The sequence below is a fragment of the Heloderma suspectum genome, chromosome 4 (genome assembly GCF_057233095.1).
Source record: "Heloderma suspectum isolate Gila_16-S chromosome 4, 16-S_ref, whole genome shotgun sequence".
Classification (NCBI taxonomy): Eukaryota; Metazoa; Chordata; class Lepidosauria; order Squamata; family Helodermatidae; genus Heloderma; species Heloderma suspectum.
This window is the reverse complement of record NC_139461.1, coordinates 283,556,108-283,576,258: the sequence shown is the minus strand read 5'-3', so window position 1 is coordinate 283,576,258 and position 20,151 is coordinate 283,556,108. Positions and strand designations below refer to the sequence as shown.

The 20,151-nt window shown below is 42.8% G+C and overlaps 1 protein-coding gene across 4 annotated transcripts in view; it reads right to left on the bottom strand.

Moving 5' to 3' along the window:
• The window catches only part of EYA2 (EYA transcriptional coactivator and phosphatase 2), a 203,797-nt gene that overhangs the window by 4,241 nt on the left and 179,405 nt on the right, over positions 1-20,151 (bottom strand). For all 4 annotated transcript variants that reach the window (XM_084854031.1, XM_084854032.1, XM_084854030.1 and 1 more), the window contains exons 10-15: positions 19,463-19,552; positions 10,472-10,530; positions 9,462-9,622; positions 4,101-4,215; positions 3,440-3,561; positions 571-671 (exon numbers count right to left, since the gene is read on the bottom strand). In XM_084854031.1, the coding sequence (XP_084710157.1) occupies positions 571-671; positions 3,440-3,561; positions 4,101-4,215; positions 9,462-9,622; positions 10,472-10,530; positions 19,463-19,552 (648 nt within the window). The remainder of the gene's footprint in view (positions 1-570; positions 672-3,439; positions 3,562-4,100; positions 4,216-9,461; positions 9,623-10,471; positions 10,531-19,462; positions 19,553-20,151) is intronic.

Sequence of the window (20,151 nt, the reverse complement as noted above, 5' to 3'; positions counted from 1 at the left end):
CTTTAACCATTGTGTCTGTCTATGTATCCAAGTTGCTTTAAGATCTTTACAATTTTATTGTTCTGAGTGCCAAACGTCCAGTCCCCTTTCCTGTTTTCTCTCAATTACAACAAATCATTATTAAAAGAAAAAAAAAGGAAAGGAAAAAAAGTAGAAAAAAGTCACTTGTTATTAGACAATTGTGCAAAGTATCTGCTTCATGGGGCTGTATTCAATCATTCTTCCCACTCATTTTTGGCAGCGTAGCCACACAGTAGAAATGAGAAATGGCAGATCTCGACACACTCACTGATCTGATCTTGTTCCTTATTTATGTACCTAACAACATCGTTGTTAATCAAGAGCAGTTTCTGTAGCAAGCGGAAACCACTGGAAACGCCTCAATAGGTGTCAGGGGGATGGAAGCAGGATTTATAGTAGGAAATTGCTCAAGATGCTTTATGGACTTTCAAGCCAGAAAAAATGGACTAATTGCAAATAGTTTCGAATGGGGAAGAATTTCTATCCATGTTTCCGGTAAAGGGAGATTTTCTTTTTTTAAAATTGGAGTTCTAAACCAGGAAGCTATACCTTTTTTGCCCCCTGCTCCTCTTCAACACCGTCTCCTATTACAATGTACACAGCTTTCCGTCCAAATCTCTGCATTATCCTTTCAAAGCAGCTCTCTTTCCCTGCATAATGAAGGAGAAGCATTAATTTTCTGTGCAAAGTGGATAACAAAACTGAGAGTCAAATGAGATCCCTGATTTAATTTCTCCACTTGCATTCAGCTTGTTCCTTGCACAAGCTCTTCCTTTCCTTTGCAACAAGGTGGTTCTCTCTCCCACATCTTCCCATAATAAAACAGAAATGGACCCGAGTCAAAGAGAGAGCCTCCTAAACAAACATTTTGCTTCTGGGCCAAGATCAGAAAACATCAGCACACAGGCCTGTCAGTATTGGGATTTTTTTAGCATATGCCTGGCCCTTCAAACATCCCAGTTCCATACATATTCTCACAGGGAGATTTTATTTTTAAATCTCCCTATGGCAGGAGAAAATGTGTGTGCAGATTCTCTCAGCTACTAGTAAGGGAGACATGAGGGCATTTTCTTGCACTGTTGACTTAATCCTGCCTTGTTTTAATTGTACTATTAAGTTTGTGTAAATCACTTTGAGGATTAGTCTGGTTGAAAGTCAGCCTAGAAATCAAAAACAAACAAATCAGCAAGCCAATAAGCAATTGGAGGATTCTAACCCTTAGAATGGTGCATCTATCACTGTTAGTCCAGCGTAATTACATTTAGCCCTACTGCAATGTTATCCATTTTTGCTGACGTAATTACTCTTCATTCATACTGATGTCTCTTCTGCTGTACCCCATAGTCCCTCTGAGTATGAGCAAGCAAGGGATTATGTGGTGTTTGATAATGATGCTCTACAAAGAAAGGGCTTCCTTCAAGAGCCATATGTACTATGCTATTTCTCCTTGAGAACACAGAATCATAAAATAGTAGGGTTGGAAGGGCCTATAAGACCATTAAGTCCAACCCTCTGCTCAATGCAGGAATCTTAAGTCAAAGCATCCCTGACAGATGGCTGTCCAGCTTCAACTTGAATGCCTCCAATGTGGGAGAGCCCACTTCCTCCCTAGGTAATTGGTCCCATTGTTGTATTGCTCTAACAGTCAGGAATTTTTTCCTGATGTTCAGCCGGAATCTGGCTTCCTGTAACTTGAGCCCATTATTCCGTGTCCTGCACTCTGGGATGATCGAGAATCGATCCTGGCCTTCCTCTCTGTGACAACCTTTCAAGTACTTGAGGAGCGCTATCATATCTCCCCTCAGTCTTCTCTTCTCAAGGCGAAACATGCCCAGTTCTTTCAGTCTCTCTTCATAGGGCTTTGTTTCCAGTCCCCTGATCATCTTTGTTGCCCTCCTCTGAACCCTCTCCAGTTTGTCTGCATCCTTCTTAAAGTGTGGTGCCCAGAACTGGACACAGTACTCCAGATGAGGCCTAACCAGTGCTGAGTAGAGGGGAACTAGTACTTCCCAGGATTTGGAAGCTATGTTTCTATTAATGCCCAAAATAGCATTTGCCTTTTTGCAGCCACATTACATTGTTGGCTCATATTCAGCTTGTGATGGACAACAATTCCAAGATCCTTCTCGCTTGTAGTATTGTTGAGCCAAGTATCCCGCATCTTGTAACTGTGCACTTGGTTTCTTTTTCCTAGGTGCAGAACTTGGCATTTATCCCTATTAAATTTCATTCTGTTGTTTTCTGCCCAGCACTCCAGCCTATCAAGATCACTTTGAATTCTGTTCCTGTCTTCTGTCAGATGGTTGAAATGTACAGTGATAACTAAATGGGATTTAACATAGGGACATACACACAGAGGTTGCCACCAGATGAGGCTTTTAGTGCACCATTGCTCTGCCTCATTCACAGAATTTTACAGGGGATCCAGATGACAATGTCATCCACTTGTAATCTCATGTTTTCCCACCACTTCCTTCAGCTTTTTTCTTACTGCAGAAAATCTGTTAAGAAAAAGATGTGGAATAGCTGTACAATGCCTTCTGACTGTTAGCACTGGGACCCATCCATCTGGAAGCACGTATATGTAGATCCGGAAGTAAATCAGGGGTGTGATGTTAGTGAAAATAACATTTCTGGATCACTTGGATGTGTTTTAGGATTTATCCTTTTCCTGACTCATCATATTATTTATATATATCGTAGTAAAAGAGCAACCCTATGGCCCCTAGATAGCATCTTGGGGGGGGGGGGGGCATAGGATAGTGCAGATTCCTGGATCCAAGGTCGGAGACAGCGCTCCAACCTTAGAGTCAAGAATCCAAGCTCCTCGCCCCCTCCCCCTCGCAGTTGGCGCAGAGAGAACCACACTGGCTGCCTCTGTGAGCTTGCAAATGCAACCTTGGAGAGGACAGAAAGGGGGTAGTTCTGTGGGTGGGGCGGGGGGACAGGGAAAGCAGGGATATGAGCTATCCCCAGCCTTCCCCAGCCTCCTTCCCTCTCTCTCCGCAGAGCCCTAGCTAGACAGGCAAAGACGACCGTCTAGCAAAAATGCAGAGTGGGAGAAGCACGGAGGTGACAATTGCCTCCATGCTCCTCCTACTCTGCATAGGATGCCAGTCAGCCTATGAGTTCAGAGGCTGATGGGCATCTGCATAGGATAACGTCCTGAAAGTTCAAAATTTGGTGACTGCCTACAATGACGTTAGTCTCAAATTAATTTTGAGAATGTCTGAAAATGTACAGATACAGTAGGGAATGCTAACCTGGGAATGTGATAGTCAGCATTCACTAGTGTATAACTTGAAAATGGAGCAATATATAATGATTTTCAAGTATTGCCAACATTCACTGGATCCCCAGATTTCAGACAATCATCATCAGCCCTGACACAGCTATATTTTTGTTATATTATTCTTACCTGTCTTTGTTGCACTATAAATATTTTCAATGGGGAAGACGGTGCCCAGTCCATACAACAGCACTTTTGCAAGTGCTGGTATGAGCTGGGTTGTAGTCACCAAAACATTTACACAATTAGGCCTACAAGACAGAAAACAGCATCAGCATTAAAGTCAAAGGGACCCCTCCCCTTCCCCAAAAGAGACCTTTGTTTTTCTGCCCTATTCGTCTAAACTGGAAGCAGGATGTACAGTTTGCCAGCAATGAATCCCATGAAATCAGTGATTAACACAGTCAGCAGTGGCTAGACTTTTAAATGTTTTTCTCCCTCCATAATTTGTTATAACTCAAAACTAGTCTGAAAGTGAAGCATGTCACAAGTAATTGCACACTGGGGATATATATGGTGTAAAACTCCAATAGCATTTACACCGTGCCCCCCTTGGGTAGCTGACTCCCTTTATTACTTTCCTGCTTTCCACAAAAGGTATAGCTGGGAGCCAGAAATGGGGCCTGATTGTCCTTGTTTTAGATCTAGTTCCCCATCACATGTCCAGGTGGGCCCCCCACAAATTTGGCCAAAGATGTCCTATAAATAAATGTGCCTTGGTTTGCTTGGAGAATACAAGAGCAAAGTAAAACTTTTGCAGCCTAGAGATGACTGCTTAAGCCGTTCTTACCGGGAATGTATCAAATCCAGAGCTTTCAAAGCATGCGTTAGCCAGAGATCAGTCAGCGCTTCCAGTTCTGCTCTTAACTGCAGCCAGGTTTCCCTCTTAGGAGCTCCTATTAAACCTGCAGATAGAGAAAGCAGCATTTGTAGCTAACTCCAATGGGAAGGCATGGAATAGCTTGCACATGGCTTTTGCAATGCCATAGAATCATGGAGTTGGAATAACCCAGAAATCCATCTTGTCCAACCCGATGCCCCAAAGGCAGGACCATCCATCCACCAGCTGCCTACAGCCAGCTTACACCATCAGAAATGTGCCTTTTGCCTCTGATGAAGGAGCTCTTTTTTTCCAAAGCATGCTGGGTTCTGTAAAAAAGTTTCCCTTGGCATCTTTGAGAATATGTTCTCTTTTCACATTCTGACCTGTTTTGGTGCTTCCCTTCTGGGTATTGTTTATCAATCTTTTAAAAACTAAAAATAAATTTAAAAAACTATTTTTGGTAGAGCTGTACCTCACTTCTGGTTTGCCCCAAGACTGCCCCGCAATCTCATCTAGTTTCTCCTTTTAGTAGCTACGCTTCTCTCACTCTTGAACCCCACCCTTGCTCATATGACTACATCCTCTGGCAAGACTCCCTTAGTGGGTCATCGTGAATGAGTGGTACAGCAAGAAGTTGGCCAGGGCTCACTTCTTCCCACAGCACACCCAGTGCCAATTCCTAGCCCTTTCTAGACACTTGACATAAAGTGAGAAACACCATCCTTTCCCCTAAGTTCTCTGGCTGTCCAAAAAAAAGGCAGGGTGGTTGATGTAGAGAACCTCAGGAAATGCCCGACTTCTGATAATTTCATATGACTAAAGGGTATAACAGCAGCAGCCACTAAAGGTGAAGAACCCCAATATTACAAGCCCTATCCATGCCTCTCTCCTCAATTACAGCCACCATTTGAGGATTATTGATCAGTACTGAATTGACCACTACCGAATTGATCAGTACTAAATCTCCAAGCCTTGAGTTCTGCCCTGCCAGTGCCTCTGTGTTCTCTAGAGTCTCTTGCAGAGTCCCCGCTGTAGGGTCTAACCCAGCCTGCTTCCAATAGATTGTTAATACACCTCAAGGACCAGAGTTGCGCGTGTGTGTGTATGCACGTGCATTTATGTGTGCATAAATTATCCACTCATTAATAGGGTACCCTGCTGGGTTGCCTTTTTGTGCACCTTGAGTGGGAGATTCAGGTTCAAATTAGATGTCACATTACTTCTGTAATGGCAATTAATGTCCCTAATTTAAAAAATTTAAATAGCAACTGTGGGAGGGGAAGATGAGGATTGGAACTGCACTATACGGGGTTGTGGTGGTGGTGGTAATGCTTTCTCTCACACCATGCTTCTGATGAAAATCTGTCCCCACAAACAGCTATTCCCCAAGTGAACAGCAGCTTTGGGGGTGGATGGGAGGGATTTTCATTTGGATCACAGCGTGGAGGAAAAGTATTAAACTCTTCCCTGTTGTGCAGTCCCGATCCTAACCTTCACAGCTGCTATTTAAAATGTTAAAACCAGACATGTTAATTGTATTTGGCCCTTGGAGTCAAACTGCAGGTAATCATCAATTGTGTCAGTGTTTAACTTGAACTCCCTCCTTTTTTATTTTTACCTAAAACAGTTGTGGGAAGCTGCAATCTGATTCAGAGCCTCAAGATGTTGGTGCTGGTGTATTTATTTCCCTGTGGACTATTTTGGAATGGCAATTTTGATAAGAAAAATAGCCCACAGTGAAAGCGGTAAGAACCCCTCCCTCCCCACCGCATGAATTCTTGATCCAGACTGCTGCTTCCCACAGCTGTTTTGAATAACTTCCCCTGCCCCAATCCTCAAGTGGAATATTCGCACCACTGAGTGCCATGTGGAGTTTGAGCCTTATGCTGCCTCCTGAAAAAACCCCTATGCCAATGAAGTTAAAACCAGCCACAGAATACCTCAGGGTTTTCTTTTGTTTTTGATACCTCTAATGTTTTATGTGAACCTTTAAAAACGTGTTCAACAGATCATGCACAAAACTTAAATAATAACCATTAAAGTTGCAGACTATTTCCTGCAGATTAGCAATTGCCTGAGAGGAGCCAATGGTCTAAGCAGCAGCAGACAACTGATAGGTCCAACCATTCTTTCAGTTCTCTTAAAAAGCTCTGTGCCAAGTCATTATTCTCATTAAGTGTGGGAAGGTTACTATGCTGGATAATAAAGGCAGACAATGCACATGTTTAAAATACCTGGAGAGGCAATTGCCATTTCTGCCTTTTAGTTGTTCTGGTTCTAGCTATGTGAGAGATGTGATGAGGTCATACCAGGCCAATTCTACTATGAGGGATGCTGGACTTTAGCATGGGTGAGGCTCCCCTACTGGTTTTGACAAGGCTGTGAAGGCGAAGGGCAGGTTTTTCCACTGAAGTTTCCCCCCGACCCCGATCTATGAATAGCCCTCCTTTCTTATTTATTTATTTGATTTGTACCCCACCTTTCTGCCATGGAAATGGAACTCAAGGGGGCATTTTCATTCATGCCTGAGTGTTATTCCACTCCTTTGCATTCATGTTTGAGCTCCAGTATCCCTGCTGAACAAACTGTTGATATTTTAAATAAGGGTGCGTGCACACAGGCATGAGAGGGTTTTATGGTCTTTGGAATTTATGTATGCTAAAGGAAAAGATGACTTGACTGACAGGGGGTCTAAATCCACATGTGTGTGTGCAGGAATGTGCATCAAACACGTGCACCAGGAAAGCATGATTGTGCATCAAACACGTGCACCAGGAAAGCATGATTGTGCATCAAACACGTGCACCAGGAAAGCATGATTGTGCATCAAACACGTGCACCAGGAAAGCATGATTGTGCATCAAACACGTGCACCAGGAAAGCATGATTGTGCATCAAACACGTGCACCAGGAAAGCATGATTGTGCATCAAACACGTGCACCAGGAAAGCATGATTGTGCATCAAACACGTGCACCAGGAAAGCATGATTGTGCATCAAACACGTGCACCAGGAAAGCATGATTGTGCATCAAACACGTGCACCAGGAAAGCATGATTGTGCATCAAACACGTGCACCAGGAAAGCATGATTGTGCATCAAACACGTGCACCAGGAAAGCATGATTGTGCCGGTCCTCCCAGGCATATATTATAATCTGTCTTATACAGAGTCAGACCGTTGAGCCTTCTAGCTTAGTATTAATTAGTCTGGCTGGAAGAAGCTCTTCAAGGCCTTTCCTGGTCCCGCCACCCAACAACCTTTTAACTGGAGATGCTGGGGTTTGCATTAGAGACCTTCTGCATTTAAAGCATGTGCTCTGCTGTAGAGGTGTGGCCCCTGCCTCCAGGTGTGCCTTGCACCCATGCATGGGCATAGAAAGTGAATTCCCTGTATGTGCATCCATTTCAATGAGCACATGCCAGACCTGTGCACCCCTTAGCTCCAGTTTTGAGGAGTTCTGATTGCATTCAGGAGTTCTGGCATATACAGAGAGACAAACAGAGAGGTTGCTGCCCCAATATGCATCAGTTATGGGCATATTAAGAAATATGTGAGTAGTTCCCCTCACTCATTCTCTCCGCCCCTGTCCTCCACATTTTCTTAGACAGATTGTCTAAAATCTGCTCCACAAGGATAACGGAAATGAACTCAGATTTGATATGAAAGAACATTCTTATCAGCAGCATCGTCTTTGCAGCTGCTCTGCAAAGGTCCAAACAAACTGAAGGAAGGAAGCAAGGATAACTTCTGAGTGTGCGTGAACTTGAAATACAGGGACAGCTCTCCAAGGCAGGGGTCCTCAACACAGCCTGCACGGGTGCCATGGTGTCCACGGGGACCTCCAATGGCACCCAAGATGCTCTCCACCCCCTGCCCCCTTCAAAAAAATTATTTTCATAAAAAACTTAAAAAATGTGAGGGCACCATGTTCTGCTTCCTGTTCCTGAACCTGCCACTGATCAGGAAGAGAAGGAAAGAGCTGCTTCTTGGCCCCACCCAATCTTCTTCTTTCCACACAGACCTTTCCCCTTTGCTCTCTTTATCTCTCAAATCCCAGCCTCTAACCTTTCTATTTCTCTCCACCCAACCCCTTTCCTTGCTATTTCTCTCCCTTCCCCATCTCTAGCCCCCAGCCTTGTGCTTTCTCTCCCACCCACCCCTTTATCATGCTGTTTCTCTCCGGTCTCCGCTACTAGTCTATTTCTCTCCTACCTCTTTATCTCACTGTTTCCTCCTCCTCCTAACCTATAGTGTTGCTCTTTTTCTCCCCTCTACCCCTTTGCCTTGCTGTTTCCCCCTCCCTCCCAGCCTCTATCCTCCCCCTTTCTTTCCCCCCACCTCTTTTGACTAGCAAGACCCCCATGGCAACCATTATGTGACTAGCCACATCTTCCATGGGAGCCATTTTGTGGTGGTGCCCACAGCAGTTTCTCAAATTCTCAAATGCACCCACAGGTTAAAATAGGTTGGGGACCCCTGCTCCAAGGTCTTCGGCAAAGACATCTTTCACAGCCCTGGCAGGATATCTATAAGGACTGGATTTGGTGCATTGGCCAATTTAAACATGGCTGTGTAGCTCAGGCCAAAATAATTCTCCATCTTCAACATATAATAAAGAGAGAACAGGAGGTCAGGAGCAATAACACCCCAGTCTTCTGCTCCAATGACAAGGCTAGAGCAACCGCTATAGGAGTTCATCTGTTCTGTAATCCCTCAGCTGATCTGTCAAGAGAACTAGGAACCTATCCGGACACTACAATCAACATCGGAGGTCCTCCTCCAAGTGCCTCTTCCGAGGGAGGCTCAGAGGATGGCAACAAGGGAGAGGGCCTTCTTAGTGGTCACCCCCTAGATTCTGGAATGATCTCCCCATTGAGGTCTGCCTGGTGCCAACATTGTCATGTTTTCAGCACCAGTTTAAGACTGTCCTATACTCCCAGGCATTCGACGGCATATGATGGGGGTTTTAACGTCAGTTGTTTTTATCAGGTATTAGTATTTTATTGTAACTGGGTTTTTTAAATTGTTTTTGAAGTTTTGCATGTTAAAGATTTTACATTATGTTTTTATTATGTTGTATTTTGGGGTTGTAATTTTTGTGAACCACTCTATTTTGTGAATAGAACTTTGGCTGTTGGGCAGTATAGAAATGAAATGAATGAACTGGAAATTAATAGACAAAACATTTCCTCTTCTTTGGTACTTCCATCTCTCTAAATTGCAAAGGTATGTAAGCCATTCTCTCCATCTGCTCTAAAGAACAGGAAGGCAGGCTCTTAGGAAGATGAGAAGGTGACTTCCCTGATGGGTTGGGGAGACACTTACCGCCAACATTGTTTTTGTAGGTGTTGTAGAGTTCTTTCACCCGCCGGTAGCGGAATGCTAATTTCCTCATCCAGTCAACTCCCCCGTGAACTCCAGAGCCCAGACAAAGATTTGCTCCAGCGGTTGAACTGTGAAAGCCATCTGCTGAGAAATTATATGTGCTGTGGCAAAGGAAGGAGGAGAAGGGGAAGGAGTGAAATTATAACCTACTCTTCCCATTAGGATGGAGAAACTAGTAAAGAAGAGAGAGGAAGATGTGTTCCAGACTTCTGGACTTGTTAGAGACAGCTAGCGAGGCCGGGGGGGGGGGAGAATGCTGTTCCCCCCTACCTATTTCTCCTGTAGCTTTGCAGTCTCTGCCTATGATTTAGCTATCAGTTGAGGTACTTTAGCTCACTGAAAAGGGTGATATATTGAATCAAATCCTCAGCTAATTCCCATATGCTTTTATCAACATGTTGATGAAAAGAAATTTAAGACAAAGGCCACAATTCACTTGGAAGCTCTCCTGTGCAAGCCCCACTGAATTAAGGGCGTTTGAGCAAGTGCTTTGGGTGGACAGGGAATAACTGCACCGCTGTTCCTACGTTACTCCATACCTGATCCTGAATCACACTTGGGTCAACTTGGCTTTTTGGTGACCCCATCATAGCGGTGGCACAAATGACAAATACCCCATTCACCCAATGGACATGCTGGCCCCAACGGTGAGGGAATATAATCTCAAGAATAGAGCTTGGTTGCTAGTAAATTAATTTAAACATAAAGGATGCATCTCTCTGCCATTGTCATATTGATGCTACTTCACCTCTGAAACACCTAGCACGAGCCATTGCTGGAAAATAAAATAATGAGACATCTGTCCTGTCCCAGTACCACAGTCCTAATATGTTAATTCAGAAAAACTACCTAGATCATAGACATAAATGTATGCCGCTAGCTGTCTTCCAGGTATTAATAAGTCACAGGGGACTGGTTGCACTGGGTGCTGCAGTACAGAGATGCCTTACCTTAAATCTTGCCCATTGTCATCTGATGATACATCATCTATGTGTATCTGGTCACAATCCTGAAAATAATTTTGAAAAATAATCAGCCAGGAAACAAGTATTGCTTTGTAAAAACAACAATCAAGAGATTTCATGCAACTAAAACCATGCTGAGGAAAGATCCCCCAACAATTTCTGGTCAATTATACTAATCAGATTACAAGCAACATTTCAGATACAGCATTCCCAGAACATGAGTATTATGCGGTTAAACACAGTAATTCTCACAGACAATAAGGTCACTCATACAACTCTTTTTTGTTTTTGTTTTACCTAAGGGCAAATTGTTTCCTATTCATTCAAGGCAGTGTTGAAACATGCAAAGAATCATCATTGTCTTTCAAGAGGAAAGCATTATTTAGTAGCTTCTAAGCCTAAACGTGCAAACTTCCTTCTTTAAAGAGCAGGAAGTGCTAAGGAAGACCAACATACATATTTGATTATCAGTGTAATAAAGGGTGCTTCCAGAAAAGGCATTTATTGTGCCATTGCCCTGCCTCATTCATGGAATTTTCCAGAAGGTCCAAATGCTGTTGGCTCCTGCTCATAGCAGTCCCAAGTTTTCCCACCACTTCTTCAGTATTTCTTTTTTTAACATGGAAAATCTGTCACAGAAGGAACAATGGAATCGCTGCACGATGTCTTCTGATGGTTAGCACTAGGATCCCTCTGTGTGGAAGCAGCCAACGTTTCAGTAATGGTATTGTTGCATACTCCCACTTGGTGAGAGGTTGCAAAGGCAGTGCTACCTGGGTTTTGTTTCCTTTGGATGAGAAAACACTGGAGATCTATGTCCTTTATGTAATATTTGCTTTATTTGCAAATATATAAGTGAAGGCAAACAGCAGGCACCTCACATCAGATCTGGGGCCTTGCAACCCACATTGCTTTTTCGGTCTTCAGCAAACGTAAGGAACACAGTTCAAAGGTATGGACCTAAGTATCAACACAGGACTGGGGATGGGTGAATCTGTCAAGCTGAAAGTCATTCAGGTTCTCAGTTTACCACTGCTAGGCTCATTCTGTCCTCATTCCATGTGAGTTCCCTCTCCCCACACAGAAATTTGCATGTATTTTTGTATGCACTTTTCAAAATGTGTGCATTTTCCTGCACATTTTCCAAACATACACATTTTCGTACACATCTACCCATTGGCTAAAGCATGTTTGTGCACATTTTAGAAGTGTACACATTTTTCTTGGACATGTTTTTGAATGTGTGCATGTTGTCAAATGCTCTTTTTGTTTTGAAAAATGCATCACAAACTTGGAAATGTACGGATTTCCAACCACAAATTGTGTTTGGGTCCATATTCAGTTCCAGGATGTGCAAATTGGATAATCTTCCATTAAAATGCGAACCCAATGAATTGCTCACCCATCCGTGCACAGGAAAACGTTAAGCTGGGAATGGTTGTCTGCCAAGAAAACTGGGGATGATTATTTCCCCTTGCTAGGTGTAGAGGATGTTGTGATAGGAAAGAAAAAATGACTGCTGCTCTAAACTCATACACAAACATTAGAGGAAAACCACCCCTAAAGTCTATCTTCATAGATTATGCACTTGGAGTTCAGCCACTATAAAATATGCACTCTAAACCTTATCTTCCAAGCTCTTTATTGTCTGAGTGGAAGAGGCCGCAACCTCAAAAACTTTAAAAATGTTATTTTAATGGTTTCTTTATTTGATTTGACATTCCAAATTCCTAAAGAGTCAGGAAGCTTCCTTCTGTGACCCTCACAGGGCAGAGACAAAAATGCATACTGCAAAGCACATGCAAATTGGTAAGTTGTTTCCCAGTTTCTCCTGTTGGCTTGATATTTGCAGAAGCTACTAGTGGAAAAGGCTTTTAATAATAAAAGTTTACAGTAGTTTTAATGAGCAGAATGCTGGCCAAACTACATGTTATGTTAAATGCATTATTGCGTTTAATATGATTGGGTTTTTTTTAAAAAAAACAACAGCAACAAATAGTTACCATGTGTGGGTGGACGGATGTTAATCAGGATAGGGACCACTGTGGGCAGAGGGGAGTTTAATCTTCCCTCCCCTGCCACTATCCTGATGAAAACAATCCCAAAGTGCTAGAGCTCAGTGGAAGAGTGCATGATTTGTATGCAGAAGGTCCCAGGTTCAATCACTGGCATCTCCAGGGAGGGCTGGGAAAGACCCTGGTCTGAATCTCTGGAGAGCCCTGCCAATCAGTGTAAACAATACTGAGATAGACGGACCGGCGGTATGACTCATCATAAAGCAGCTGCCCTATGCTACAGATAGGGAAGCTCCTATTTGACAGATAAAGACCTGAGGGGTCAGAGGCACGGTGTAGTCAAAACTCAGCTGCAGGATAACTTCCAGGGGAGGCAGATCACCATCCAAAGGTGCCAGAGGCAGCTCCCTAGTTAGAGCTGAGCTGAAATTTCTGGGAGGACACATCAAGATTCAAGGAGCTGGAGTAAGAACCAGGCCAGAGGCTGAGTCCAGAGAAAACAGCACATTGGGTAGGTCAAGATGGGTGGAGCGAGGCACCAGCAGGCTGAACTGCTATTCTTACTGACGAGTTGCTCAGACTGAGGAGTTGGCTTTGAGGCCCATACTTCTAGAGAGGCTTTTGGATCCAGACTGGCCTATGGAGCCGGCTGATTATATTCAAGTAAGCTGGTACTTGATCCCCAGAGTTTAGTCTCTCCACTGGTTTAGTCCGGATCATCCTTGACCCCCAGTGCTTAGTCCGCTAGGGTTGCCAAGGGATAGGAGCATTCATGGTACTGGAGGTAAGGTGGCAAGGCCTGCCTTACCCACGCACCCAGCCAGCCAGCCAGCCAGGCACATTCGACTATTTGTATTTGAGATTCATATTACAGAAAGACCATGTATATTTACAGGTGTGGCTCTTCAAGCAGCCTTTGAAACAACTGTTTTGAAACTCGAAGAACCATCTTGTTAGGTTGGGACACAGATTCTGCTTTAGCTCACTTATGTGTTAGAAGACAGACTTTTGCTGTAATCTGATATGCCAGTTCCAGTACTGATTGTTATATGTATAGTTCCTTCCTTCCTTGGTCACTTTCAGGCTGCATTTTAAGCAAGGGCTGACTACAAACATGGCCTGAGAAAACAGAGTTAAAAGCACATTTCTGCTGGCACACTCGCATGCCTTTCCAAAATGATAAAAACATTCACAACTGTGCATCTGAACTGCGAAAGCTACGCTGGAATAATATTGTCGCAGCCCAACTTCAGTTGCACTGTGCAGGGCAATTATGTCAGGGGAAAGGCATTTGTGGGGGGATCTGCTTTTCTCATTTGTGAATGAATTGTTCTATATGCTAAAGTTTGACAACAGTAGCGATCACATTTCTGACTTAATAAAATACCATGACACTTAGTGAGACACTACCTCATAGCCCACTGCCGACCGACACTATCATGTTACTGGGTGAAACATAGCAAAGCGGGACAAAGCAAGAATGTAGACCATATTTTACTACAGTACTTGGTTACCAGACTAATTTTTCATTCTCGCAGATTTTGCTTTTGAGACCTTGGTGAGCAAGGAAGGAGGATGTGAACATCTGGGTGGCTGAATGCAAGGCTCCAGTTTTGCTTGAATAAAGTTTGGTAATGAGGAGATTTCTAAACTCAGGCTCCACATCTGTTAGCTTTAACTGATATGCTGAGATCTCACAGGGTTCTGTGATTAGTGTACCTCACAGGGGCCATGTGGGTAATTAAAGTAAACCACAAGCACCACTTGCAGTCTCCAAGCGCATTTGCTATGGTGCTGCAATGTTAGATCATCTCTCTCTGGTGATCAAATGTGAGCTGATGTAAATAAGTCAACAGCAGATAGCATGAAGTTAAAGAAATTCTGAATTTTATGAACTCCAGAAGTTAGGAGGAGGAAGATTCTAATTTGTAGGTTGCCAAAAAACAAGCCGGAGTGGTATATAAATATTGCAAATAAATAAAAATATGGAAACAGAAATACAAGTAGTTTGCAAAGTGACTCTTTAGCTCTTATCAGAAATCGTATGTTACTCATTCAAACATATTTTCCCCTTTCTATTTTTATTTTTTTTTAACACTGCAGCCTTAGGCAGAGTTTTCTGCTTCTCAAAACCCTATATATTACATTATGAACATTGGTTTGCCCTCACATAAATATGAGTTTACTGACACAGTAAACTTTGTTCTAATGGATCAATATGTCCACTTGTTTGGGAGTCTGAGCTGCAAATTTAAATCATTGTTTTGAAACAGAATATATCTAGTCCTTTTAATTTTATTCCAATAAGGCAAACTGACTTTTACAGCAGAATGCCCAGTTGATGTAATCCCATGAATATGGGTGTTCAATGTGCCAGTACAATTACACAATCAGGAGCAAAGAACATCAGAACATGCACAGACATGTTCAGGGCTGACATCACACTTGGTAGAGCTTCCCACTTCCCATGGGGATGAAACAACAAAAGATTATGCTGTACCTGGGCCTAGGAAAGAAATCATACTCTCCTGCCTTGCATGGTCCCATTCCCCACCCCGCCCCTACCATCTCAGAAGTTCTTATTATGTACATACCAACATACAAATGAGCTTGCTGGACAGATTCCGTTTTGGATTACTGTGCAGATGTCAGCCTTGCTCACCTCATCATGCACCACTTGATGGTGCTGCAGCATGTTGCAACATTGGCAGATCAAACAGTGCACAAATCTTTCTGCTTGCTTTTCTTCCTCCTTGTCTTTCACAGAATCTCTTTCCCTGCATTTCTTTAGGCCAAACTAGACAAGATGCCATGGATGGGCAAATGGGCTGCTGGCACTTCCTTTTCTTTTCCCACCAAAATGCAGCCAAAGGAGATTGCAAATTTGACTGAAGCAACGGCAGAGGAAAAGTTGGTCAACATTTCTTTATGGCCTGCTTTTCTGATCAAAGTCCCCCTCCCCCCAGGTGCATTTCTCCTGGCAGGGAAAAATACCTTTTCTCTGGAGGGGAGTAAAGCAGCTGGTGGTAGCGGGAGGGGGGAGCAGAAACATGGGCCTGAGGGAAAGGGTGAATAATCTCCAGTGCTCCAATCAAATTCTCAGCTCTTGGTGTCTCAGAGTGTTCTGAGTGATACTTAAGAAGCTCTGTAACCAAAGGTTGGGCAAAGTCCTTAATTTATCACATAAGAGAAGTGTGCCTAGGGATTAGAGGCAATTGATTAAAAAAAAGATGAAAACATGTATTTTTTAATAATGAAACCTGGTGTTTGTTTAAAGCTTTATGTTCTTTTAATGCAAAACGAAAATGAATGTGATCAGGTTTTGGTAGCTTTTTAAAATGGGTATTTTCAATGAATAAAAACTGATTTTCCTGATAAAAGATTCTGTTTAGGCTTAACTGCAAAAATAAATAAATGGATTAAATATTTTATGTTTTACCCATTTTCTGTTACTGATATTTGCTGTTAAAGTAGATACGCAGCCCTCCCACCTCTATGGCCACACCAATGTTCCAGCAGCTAAAAGAAACTAGAAGATGCTTTTCAGAGAGCTGTTGCATTACAGTGGTTAAGAACATGAGCTATGAGCCAAGTAAGTCTTGGTTCAAATCTCTGACCAGCCATGAAGTCAGAGCTAAATTATACATGAGATGTGAGTCTTTTTAAAGCTGCAAATAGCAGCCGAGTGGGGGACAATCAGGATTGGGATCACAATACACAGGAAGGGGGGTTAACCCTTTCCTCCTGGAATGCAGACCCAACAAAATTCTCCCCGCCCAAATTGCTATTTGGCACTGGAGGGAAGCATTCACTGGTGCCAATGGGAGCTCTCTTCCCCTATGCTGAATAGGTTTGAGGGGGAGAAGGATTTTCATTGGAACTGCAGGACAGGAGGAAAGGGTGAAACTCCTTTCCTCCTTGTCCACTGAGGAGTCCCTTGGCTGCTATTTATAATTTTTGAAAGATACACAGAAGGCCAAGACACTTATTTAATGTCACATGTATATTGGCCCTTAAAATACTCCTTTGGGGTAATGTGTGTGTTGACTTTCATTCTCACTCCATGGTAATAGATGCTATTAAAAACCAGTAACTGTGATCTCTCTTTGACTTGCAAGCACCTTGTCTTCCAACATGGCATTGCTACAGAAATACTTCATTGGGGAAGAGAAATTCTTCCAGAACCCAAAGAATTAAGAGGGAAAGTTGTGAGTCAGTGTCTTGCTTTGTGCCATGTCTGCTTGATTTTTTCTGAGGATTCCTGATGAGAAGAGAGTGAGAGAGATGATATACAGTTGTTCTCCTTTTTCTACCCCAGCCTTCTCCAACTGGATACCCCCCAGATGTTTTAGACTACAACTCCCAGCATTCCTGACCATTGGGTATGCTGGGTGGACTGACTAGAGTTTAAATCCAAAACACCAGTGGCATGTTGCCCAAGGCTATCTCAACCACAAGTCAATGCAAACTGCTCTATCCAGCTGGGTAAACTAAGCATATTTTTAGCTCCGTAATTTCTGGTTTGGCACTATGCAATCACCTTACTCAGGGGCCTTAGTTTGCTGCATGCTACCATCATACTGCGAATAGCAGAATTTGGACCAGCACAATCTTTTGGATCCAGATGTCAGTCTTTTGTTTTTATAATAGACACCAAGTGTCTATTATTTCTTTCATTATTAAAACATTTTAAAACCACCCTATATCCTTCAGGATACCAGGGTGATGTACAAGCTAATAATCACATAACATACAATAGAAATGGTAAAACAACATAATAACAAACAAACAAAGAAGAGCAAATACAACAGAACGAATACAACATATAAAAAAATAGAATTAAAATGCAAAAAAAAAAAAAAAGAGAGAGAGAGAGAAGTTTTGGGCTGCCATCTAGTCCTTTAAAAAATGGAGGCTGTATCTGCTAAGATCTCAATCCCAAATTTCTGCCAGAATCTCACAGGTACCATTTGTCATCATCATCATGCATTTTTGTATTAGGACTGAGTACCTTACTCAGTATAGCTGGAATTGCTTGGAATTAAGTATTACCTGGTCTGTTGAACTGAACTGAATAGAAATGAATAGAATTGTTGCCTACTAGAGGACACCGGATTGATTTAATCAGATCAAATAATGTTGACATAATTTATGCAATTTGTATGTTGCTGCTATTATTGTTGTTGCTATTATTATTGTTGTTATGGGAAGCTTGCAGGTTTTGGCTCTTCAAGTGTTAGAATTTTGGTTTTTGACTTGCAGCAAGCCAAGATCCTAAAGTTAGTCTTATCTGAGGTGTGATGGGAAGTAAGGAGGAACAAGTGTTCAAGCAGACAGAGAGAAGTTTTTTGCCCTCTCTCATAATACTAGCAGTTGGGGGTGGTGTCCTACAATAAAACTGTCTGGCAGGAGATGTGGGACAGACAAAAGGTAGTAATTTTTCACATACTGCATAATTATCTGTGGAATTCACTGCCACAAGATGTTGTGATGGCCTGATTCTTCCCAGGCACCCTCTCTCACCTAGGATTATGGAGAAGAGCTTCCACATCAGGAGATTACTATAACAATCCCTTCATTTCCAGTCATGAATGAGCCCTAGTGGCTGGCTCCCTTGTCAGGGTTGAGCTGGAAGCAGCTGTCAGAGGTGAGTCAGGGGCTGAGTCAGGTAGTGAGATCCATGCTCACACAGGAACATATCACTGCTGAGAAGGCTTTGCCAGGAGCCCTATTCAGATGTTCTCAAAGCGGTTAAAGTAAATTCAGGAGGAAGAGAGAAGAGCATTAGCCCTGCCACCCTCTAGTGTGTTTCCATTGCCCTCTACTTGTGGAGGGTGACTTTCTGAAGAGGAGAGCCTCCTGTATCTGTGGGGGCTCCCCAGGCAATTGCGAACCCTGATTTTCCGGCATTCTCAATCATATGGACAGCCTCCATAGATACAGGAAGCTCTTCTCTTCAGAAAGTCACCCTCCACAAGTATAGGGTGATGTAAACACACAGGGAAGGGAGAGAACACACTCCTTCTCCTCATGTATTGACTTTAACCACTTTGAGAACGCCTAAACAGGACTACAGTCTCAGCTGAAACAGGAGGCCTTTAACACACTTCCTATCCAATAGGGCTCAGCGTCGAGCATGGGTGGGCAAGGCCAGTCCAGAGCCCAAGAATATTTTACCGTCAGCAAGATGCTTGAAGCTGTAGTTTTGACCACCACATGAGGCAGTCACACACAGAACTGAAGGTTCCTGGTTCTAGCCCCAGCCGCTCCTGACATTTGTGATACCCTCCCAGCTCCTCCACAGCAGTTCCTGACACTCCTTTCCCCTCCTAGCAGCTCCTAACACTCCCCTTCCCTTCCTAGACAAATGGATATGAATAATGGTTGACTTTTTCAGCATAGAGGCCCCTAAAAGCACCATAGATCTGCATCTGCTGGAACAGATTGTACATAGGTTCAAAATTATGTTATCTTGCTCTTAGCATCACTGTCAATTTAGCTTCATAAAGTTATTCATGGGAATGGTCTTTTGACTGCAATAGAGATTTACAACAAAGTTATTCATGTCATGCTGCTGATTATTTTAAATAGTTAATCCCCCCCCGAATGTTATTGTAATTTTACTGGGGCTCAAGAGCATGGGGAGGCCAGCTTTAAAATGTTTTCAAGTAAGTAAGTAAGTAAGTAGCAAAACTCAGGAGGCATAGGTGGCAATGGTTTTATTATTAAATGTAGCAAACCCACACACAAAATTGTTATGATAACCCTCCCTTCCAGCCAAATAATCATGAAACAAAGACACATGGAAGGCCATTACAAACAGGGTCAAATCTTAATCTGCTTTTCTCACCAACAAAACACTGGGTATGGAAAAGAATGTGTGTCCAAAATGGTGGTTCTGCTGGATAAAATGTCAGTTGAAAAATGGGAAGAAATACAATGAAGCACAACTATTACCTACCTCCAGGTCATTAAAGAAGAGATGTGTATCTGCCAGGTTGAAGATCATTTCTTCCATCATAAGCCCTATCCGGACAGATGTAGTAGTGTCCTGTTAGATAGAAAAGTTTTCAGCCAATTTAATATTGTTTTCTGTCCATATTTATTGGCTCAGGGTGAAATTTGGGGAATGTAGAGGGTATTTGCTCCAATTCTGAAAGAAACTCTCCCAATACAGGCAATGGAAAGTGGCTTCCTTTCTTCATCAGACATAGGTCTAATACAGACAACCTACTTACAATGTCGTAAGGTTCTCTACTACAGATTTGCTTGGAAACCTGTATTAATGAAAGTGTCATGTGATTTTTTTTTCCTGCCATAGATTCTAATATGAGATAAAGAATAGAGGCCTTTACCACATTCATACATGGCATGTTGGTTATCTGTATTCACCCATACTTACAATTTATCTTGAGTTACTAGTTTGCATCGTCAAGCCAAATGTGAAAACATGGAAAGCCATTCAATTCCTTGCCTGTATGAACGATATTCATGTAAGGGCTCTCTTTCAGTACTTTTGGACAGAATTTCCGAACCAACTGTGGTCAATTCATTTTCTTCTGAAGAGTTTTCCCAATCAAACTAAATGGGAAGAGATGATTTGGTAAGTCACCGGCCATCCTACCCAGGCCTTCAATTGTACTTCTTCAT